This window comes from Sceloporus undulatus, chromosome 4, assembly GCF_019175285.1.
Source record: "Sceloporus undulatus isolate JIND9_A2432 ecotype Alabama chromosome 4, SceUnd_v1.1, whole genome shotgun sequence".
NCBI classification, from domain to species: domain Eukaryota; kingdom Metazoa; phylum Chordata; class Lepidosauria; order Squamata; family Phrynosomatidae; genus Sceloporus; species Sceloporus undulatus.
Genome location: NC_056525.1, coordinates 72,898,599 through 72,907,209, shown reverse-complemented (window position 1 = coordinate 72,907,209; position 8,611 = coordinate 72,898,599). Strand labels below are relative to the sequence as shown.

General features: G+C 42.9%; 1 protein-coding gene across 2 annotated transcripts; it reads right to left on the bottom strand.

The window, feature by feature from the left end:
- Positions 1-3,520: 3,520 nt before the first annotated feature.
- On the bottom strand, positions 3,521-7,014 carry ATP6V0B (ATPase H+ transporting V0 subunit b). 2 transcript variants are annotated; one of them, XM_042466291.1, is made up of 4 exons: positions 6,860-7,012; positions 5,910-5,961; positions 5,308-5,498; positions 3,521-4,124 (listed from the first exon to the last, which is right to left on the bottom strand). In XM_042466291.1, exons 1-4 carry the CDS (start codon positions 6,887-6,889, stop codon positions 4,098-4,100), a joined length of 300 nt encoding a protein of 99 aa, XP_042322225.1. In that variant the 5' UTR covers positions 6,890-7,012; the 3' UTR covers positions 3,521-4,097. The 2 variants fall into 2 exon arrangements, with proteins under 2 accessions (XP_042322225.1, XP_042322224.1); XM_042466290.1 differs by lacking the exon at positions 3,521-4,124 and adding an exon at positions 4,131-4,946 and having other exon boundaries at positions 5,203-5,498; positions 6,860-7,014.
- Between the last annotated feature and the right edge of the window lie 1,597 nt (positions 7,015-8,611).

Below are 8,611 nucleotides of genomic sequence, written 5' to 3'. Positions count from 1 at the left end.
GAGGCTGAGAGTGTGACTTGCCCAAGGTCACCCAGTGGGTTTACATGGTCAAGCTGGGATTCAAACCCTGGTCTCCAGAGTCACAGTCCAGCCCTCATACCACTACATCACACTGGGTCTCCTTAGAGAACTACTTCAGAAGAATTAGGTGCAGAAAACCCCAATGATTTCAGGGTTGTTTTTTTTAAATGGTACTTGTTGGCTTGTGAATTCCTCAGCATTGATTAATTGGGTCAGTAATATTTCTTTTGTCACTAAGTTAAAGCTTGGACAAAAAAATGAGATCACCTGGTAGTGGAGCACCTTCAGCCTTTATATTCAAGATCTCAGTCCATGTATCTTCCTCTTATCATTGACAATAGAGGAATGTGCTCTAAAGCAGGCAATCACATCACTAAACATGCAGGGGGTGCGGACGGCACTGGGTGACACCCCAGAGGAGTGTGTCACCTGGTGGGGCAGTACACCCAGAGGGACTGGTAGGGGCACAAGACGAGCAAGAAAGTGTGCATTCCTGCTTGCCCACCAAATGCACCGGACCCTAAATGGGTTCTCCAAAGGCTGCAGCAGCAGCACCCCCCCCCCCCCACAGCAGGTCGTGAGAGAATAGCCAAGCCAGGTCAGGCACTGGACGCCTTTCCAGGGGAGGGAGGGCCTTCAGGATCTGGGGCCCCTGAAGGGCTTTTGGGGGGGGGGGGGGAGAGCTGCAGGGGAAGGGCAAGGCAGTTGCCCCACTGAAACACCAGATGACACCAGCCTCGCTGAAAGCAAGGGGACAATTGCAGTGGGTCAAGGGAACAATTTTCTACCTCTGAAAGCTTCCAAAGGCTGTATGGTCTGCAAAGCAACCAGAATTGGTGAGAAGTGCACTTCTGATTTTGAGTTTCTTTCTTTTTTAAAGTTAAAAACAGTTTATGGAATCCTCAATGTATTTAAAAGGTGAACTGCTACTCCTGGAGGCTTCTATGAGGCATTGCACCTTTTTGGCCAGAAAAATGGATGGTCTAGAGGAGCCTTGAAGGCAGAGATGCCAGCCACAGATGCTGGCGAAATGTCAGGAATAAATTCTTCTAGAACATGGCCACATAGCCCAAAAAATCCACAAAAAAACTATGCAGTTAAATTTGTCTATTTCCTTTAAAAAAAGGTTACACATTGATACTATATTAAGATCTTTCCAGAAGTCTGCTTGATAAAAAGACAGGTTAATCATCTTGTTACCAAAATAAAAAGAGGGAAGCCAGTGTTGAAGAACCATTACTTTTACTTCCTTTAGATAACATTATGACATGGGATTGTTTTTCCATCAAAATAATGTTCCATGTCTTTTTCCATGGTTCAAGATCTATATCCCTGTCATATCCATAAAGTTTTGGATCTGTCGTGATAAAGAATATGAGAGGAAAGGGAATAATGATGTGATGAAATAGCGAAAAAGAGAAATGGAGAGAAATCGAAAGGAGCAAAGGGAAGGAGGCAAGAAACGGAGGGGAAATATGCTTGGGAGAAATTGGAAAGGGGTTGTAATCTGAATGAAATGCAAAATGGGGACAGATGGACAACGGCAGGGGAGAGTTATAGTCATGCATGACTGTACATAAAAACATGAGGGCTCCCTTACACAGAAACTAAGTAGAAGCACAGCTCCCATAGATATTTTTTCATGCAATACTTCTAGAATTCACTATGGAAAAAGGGAAAGCATGCACATTGGAGTTTATCAAACGGGAGGAATTTCTCTTAAATTCGAATGAAAAGAAAGTGGGGCCAAAACGCATTCACTTCTTAAAGTCACTAGTTTCGCGTAATTACATGAATACGCATTGCATTCGAACTAGCCCTCCACTGCCCGAAAATAGCATGCCATTGCCTGAATTTGCGTGTGGCAGTCTATCACGCAATAACATGAACCACTTGATTGCGTTCAGACTGACTTCCCATTGCCTGAATTTGTGTGTAGTGGGTTATCACGCAATAACGTTAAACTCCATGATTGCGTTCAGATTGCCATCGGATTATACTCCCAATTCCCTTTGTCTGATACACTTCAATGAGAAGAAAAGGGTACTGTAGACTAAAGAGAAGATAATGTCCTTATGTTTCAAGTACACATGAAAGGTAAGTATTAACCTAAAAAATTGCATTAATAGAGCACTGAAACAGCTGCATATTGAAAACCAAAACATCACCAGGCAGGGAAGGACAACAATGAAAGCGGGGGGTTCCCCTGTGGTGGCTCGTATCCCCCCATATCAGTCAAAGATATAACAACTGGGGTTAATTCCCCCCCCCCCCCAATTTCAGGGCTGGGTCCAAATTATCTCCCAGGAAGACTGTATGTGGCTCGCAAGCGACACTTCCTGCCTTATCCAAATCTAAGGCCCGAGGGTTGGATATTTTCTATCCTTATTCCAAAAATTTTGGACTACTGTACTACTATAATACCATTTTCTACTGCTTTTAAAGGAAAAGTATTATCGGTTATTATGTATGACTTCTCACTTAGGGGTGAAACAGACGTCCCTGTGAACCTGCATACATTTGCATTGTAGCGCTTCAACAAGACAGGGCATCGGGGCAGAAGTGCAGATGCTGGCAAGGTACAATATGCCCTCCCCTTCACCCCTCTTTGACTGTCTGTTCTGTGTATGTTGTACTCTTCTCCATGAGAGGTGTCACAGTTTCTCTTTTGGGCATTGCCACCCTCACCACTTGGGTACGGCAGCTCCATTCCTTTTAAATGTACTCCTGTGACGGGATATTTACATGCACAATTAGGATTAAGGTTTGGAGAGCACCCCTTAGAACCACCCTGGCATCAATGCATTTATATATATGTGAAGGTGCATACTTTATGGGAAGAAGCAGAGAAATCCAGCTCCTTTTTAGTCCATCTTTTCTCCCTGTAGCATGGCTTGGGTGTGCTTTCCAGCCGACTTCAAAGCATGCATTGTCTAAATGCCCCACCTTGATGCCAGCTAGAAACCTGCTTCTTTTGACAGTCTGTTTCGCCCTTTAGTCTTAGGGACCTGTCATTAGGCAAAAAGGCAGAAATCATATTTTGACAAAGATACACATGATAGAAGTGTGTTCACCAGAGACCCATGATTAGCCACAGCTCCTGACTGAGCAATATGTGACATGGCATCAAGTATCTCAGGGGACCCACTATTAAAAATTTGAATTTATTACTTCTAAAATATGTATACATAGCCTCTTTACCCATTTGCAAGAGCTGTTCAGGGCTTAGGCCTCATGTTTTGCCTTCATTCCCCTGTTTTCCAGTTTAGCACAGTACATAGAATACAACAGTATGCCTTTCCTGTTTTTACTTTATGCCAAAGATTGTCAATTTCTGGTCTTCCAGATGTTTTAGACTAATAATCAGACGATGATAGAAGCTGAAGACCTAACCATTTGGGGGATTAAAGGTTGAGCATTTTTGCCATATGCTATAAATTAATCTACATCCCTAGAGCAGCTCAATCAACAAAGAACTAGAAATAATCACAGTACAATGTTTTCATTATCATCAATTTTAATAACCAATCGTTTGTGATGATTCAGAGAACTCCAGAAATTATACCTTTCAACTCCTATATGCCCCTTCAGTATGGAGCAGGTGTATCTAGGAGGGTATCTCCCACAGTCTTCAGTGCCAAGACTTCAACCAGTGCCATCCATTAGTCAGGGGGAAAATGGGCCATCAGAGCCAGCAGGAACTGGGGTAGGAAGAGGGGCACAGCAGCAGGGGGCACACAAAGAAGGGCAATTACTTGGGACATGAACAAGGTTCTTTCACAGGATATTGCATTGCATTTGGCAGTGACTGCCACAGGAGCACAAGGGCTGGAGTCCCCTGGCTCCTTCTGCCCTAGGCACCCAGGCCTTTTCTTGGGGGAAGTGTAGCAGGAAGGAGACACAGGTAGAGAAGGATAGATTTCTCACATATACACATCAATTGGTCTGATTCTTCCGTGGCCCAATAGGCGAAGATCACAGGAATAACTTTATACACCAAGCTCCGCCCCAAGCCAACAGGAGACATTAAATAATTATGTACAGAATCTGCAGTGTGCAGACAGGTGGCAAAGAGCTTAGTCACCCATTTTCACTTTTGATGTCTGCAAAATACAAAAAAGCCCAAAAGTTAGAAAATTCCAGTACTACGTACATCAATTGCCATGTCCCGCACAACCCCTTTCCCATTAACTACCATCTACATACTTACTATCACTGGGAAGGGATGTCCATTCCTCCCATACTACACTATGGCTCAAATGTTAATTATGCTGTATGGAAAGGGGACAGTACATCTTCTTGACCTATTCCCATTATGAACATCTATTCTATAACTGATATTCATAATGATTACCAGCATCACCTGTCCTGACTGTCATGTTCACTCATGTTGCCACATTAACATGAAGGGCTGATATTGTTCTTAAACAGTGAACCATGTGAATGTATTTGTCTGCACATAATCAAGAGAAAACAGGGTAGTCTGAGATAGGAGTACAAAGCAGCAGAGAAAGGTGTAGATGCCACAGTGGTGAGGCCTGTAGAGGCAGATTATCAGTGGGCTTGATGCATCCTGAAGGCTACCTGTTAACAAAGACTTGGGGGTGTACAATGAAAAGGCAACTCCTTGGCTACTCTAAATACTGAATGTTGGCTGACTGAGGCTTGCTTAAAGCCATACTGACTTTTGTTCTAAATCCTTCAAATACTGAGATCAACCAGACCCAATAAAACCTAGACAGTAGATGCCAGCCGCCTTATACAAAGTCTGTTGGTAACATGTTTCTGAACAGTTAACAGGTTCAGGATGACTGACAAGATTTCTACCTCCTAGTCTACTTCCCAATCTCTCATACTCTTCAACCCTTGCTTAGGGAGAATAGAAGGCTATTAACCAGATAATTCCAACAATAGTTTTGCAAATACAGTGGTACCTCAGGATACGAAATACCCAGGTTATGAAATTTTCGGGATACGAAAAAATCCCATAGGGAATTATTGTTTCGGGTTACGAATGTTTTTTCGGGTTACGAAAAAACTTTTGGTGCTTTTTTCGGCTTTTTTGCACGGAATCGCGGCTTTTCCCCATTAGCGCCTATGGCAATTCGGCTTACGAAGGCTTTTCGGGTTACGAAAGCGGCCGCGTTACGAATTAATTTCGTAACCCGAGGCACCACTGTAACTGCCTTCTGCCTCTATGCAATGATTTGGAATTACATAAATCGGAAGGGGCAGAATTCTCTGGGAGCAATAACAGATGTGCTGATGAAGGTCTGAGGGGCTTACCTGCAGGATAGCCACAATCACTCCAAAGAGCCCAATGGCACTGCCAAAGATCTCCACGATGAGAATCTTGACAAACAGGCTGGCATTCTGAGCATCTGCCAGTGCTGCTCCACTGCCCACAATGCCCACACATACACCACAGAATAGGTTGGAGAGGCCCACAGTTAAGCCTGCCCCAAACATGGAGTAACCTACAAGAGGAAAAAAGATTAGGAATGAGTGACACTCAATCATATTTTCAGCTTATCCCAAAACCTACAGAATTATCTTTGTGGACAAAAGATCAAAAATGATTATTGCTGTCCAGCTCACCTTTAATCTGAATCTGTGACATGCCACAATTATAACAATACCAACACAGACATCTAATAGTCAATGCTGGTCTTTTGCCAAATGACAACATTTAGGTAGCCACTACTCCAATGAGATGGCAGAGACATAGCTGGCACATCAGACTTCTCTAATGAAACATGGGGGAAAGAATAGGAAGATTCTGAACATCAGAAATGGGATGTAGATATCCTGCAGGCCATAGGTGCTAATGATCTCACCAGGACAAATGCTGTTCTGCTTGCCTATCCCAACCCTGACAAACAGCTCACCTGCAAAATAGTTCCGATTACCAATTTCTTCAGGAGTTCTGCCACTAAAATTCTGTAAGAAAGGAAAAATGTTTAGGAAACAATGCAACATAAACATTAATAGTGCCCTAACAATTCAAAACAATTATTCTATTTCAACGTGATTACATGCAGTATTAAATACTGTCCAATAGTTATGATAAACTCAGAACTGAGTTTATAGAATCTTTGGCAGTATTTCTGGGATGCTGCAGAGGGATGATCAGAGTATGACCAACCTAAGCTTCCCATCTCTTGCCATCCCGTAAGTCCAGGCAAGATTTCAGAGCTCTTGGAGAGGTAAAAAGCTAGCCAATGACTCAGATGGTCTACAGTCATCCCTTCTGATTTGCAAGGATCCCTGCTGGATGGGGTGTGCACACACACGCAATTGGGAAAATCACCAATATTAGAGCCCCATTGATTACAATGGTGGTGCACTCCGGTGTGTGGCACTATATGTGCACCTTGGGCGCGTGCACCATTATGTCCCTCCCAGCTTGCCATCTGCAAAAGACTGAAGGATGCGAATGGCAAGACTGCGAATCGGGAGGGATGACTGTATTCTGCTCTTAGAAGTAGGATTTATCTGAGAAGAAGAAAGCTGTCATTACTTTGAATTGCCTTGTAGCATATTGGCCCATGTCACAAGACCAACTAGACAGTTTTTAATTTTGCTCTATCAGAACTGGAGTACAGCTTACAAGTTCAAACCAGGTTTTTTTCCTCCTCTATCCAGAATGGCATCTGGTTCCATGATTGCCTGGACTTTACAATAGCCCCATCCCGCACCCCTACCTTGGCAAACTTTGCTAGGCCCTACATGGCATCAGCTGGGTTAATCTAACATTAAATCAGATGCATGAGTATCTGACAGCATCCAGTTTGGGATACAAATGTGACCCTTATGCACAGGACAGACTCCTCATTACCTCTGCCATATTGGTAATCACGATAGCCATGATGATCCCATAAATGGCCACAGCTTCACAAAAGATGATACTGTCAGGAGAAAGTAGAGATTAGTGGTTAGGCATCTCAATACACTCGTCCCTCCACATTCACTGGGGTTAGCAGCAGAGGACCCCCGTGAATGTGGAAAAACCACAAATAACAAAAACATTATGCTTTTACCTTAGATAACACCTCTCTAGGAATCTCTAGGTCCTCCCATGCAACTTTGTGGTCAACATCTGACAGGCATTGGCCACAGAATTGCACTGGAAGAGCTAAACATGCCTACTGGAGTGTTCTCTCCAGGAATCTCTAGGTCCTTCAATGCAACTTTTGGTTAAAGTTGACCACAGAGTTGCACTGGAAGACGTAGATATTCATATAGAGAACATATTCATAAAATCCACGAATAAGCAAATCTGCAAAAGTCAAAGCCGCAAATGTGGAGGGATGAGTGTGGTGACAATTTTGGTATGGGGAGAAATTGGCAAAGAATGGGCTCTAAAGAGAACCTGCCACTAGACATCCTGTTCTATACATATTTATTTATATCCTGCCTTTCCCCTCAATTTGGAGTCTCAAGGTGGCTTACAACAGTTAAAACAAATATATCTGAACAGTAACAGCATAAAAAAGTTAAACTGTGTGTCTCTGTTTGTGTATTACCGCATGCTTCAATACTGAAAATTCTGTGGTATATGGCAAGGTGGCAACTAACTTCATAGCACATAGTTTATGTCTTTTTGCTCACTGACCAGCATGAGTTTGCTACCCATAAGCAATTTCATTTCATTTACTGTCAAGCTGGCCTGCACTATGGCCCAATTTCACTAGCCTGAGAAGCATTTTTACAGGGCAGCATCCAATCTACTTGGCAATGTGTTGCCAAGGAGCAGTGCCACTCTATGGTGCGGCTGTTTGGTGAAAGGACTCTGCTGATTTATCCTTCACTGGGCATCTTGTCAGGTGTGGCAAGTACGTGACATTATCACAGTAAAAAAACCCTAGCATTCTAAAAGATGCCTTTCTCTAGCTTGCTTTCACTAGTTAAATTTATTTTTATTTAACCAGTTAGGAAGTAACAGAGTATCATTCGTTCCTCCTGCCCCAGACTACAAGAAACTATTTTGGTTTCTTAGCAAATACCAAATACTGTATAGCAGCGGGGTAGGCAATCTTTTGAGCCGGGGGCCGGGTTGCTGTCCCTCAGACAACTGGGGGGCCAAAGCCAAAAAATAAAATTAAATAATTTTTTAAAACAATTAAATATATAAATAACCAGGACAAATGTAGGGCAATTTTTCAATGGAAGACACTTTAAAAAAAAAATGGAGGACACGCAAAAAAAAAAAAACCTGCTGATTTAAAAAATATTAATAAAATGCATGTTTCTGAGGCTTCTATAGACAATTGCCCCCCAAAGGCCCCAGCAATTGGTGGCAGGACCAGGCCGGGGGCCGGTCTCAAGGCCTTGCCAGGCCGCATCCGGCCCACGGGCCGCAGGTTGGCCTACCCCTGCTGTATAGTTTCCAACCCCACATTAATAACCCACAAATAACAGATTTTTCAGCAGAGAACTGTGTGGCTAAAAATATTTCAAACAGATCTGACAAAGTGACTCACAAAAGTTACATTCATGTCCTTAATCTGGAGCAAGAGCTATATTTTGCATTGCTTTTCTTTCAGTCTTTTTGGTCTTTAATTTCATTCCTTCTAGATTGTCTGTCCTT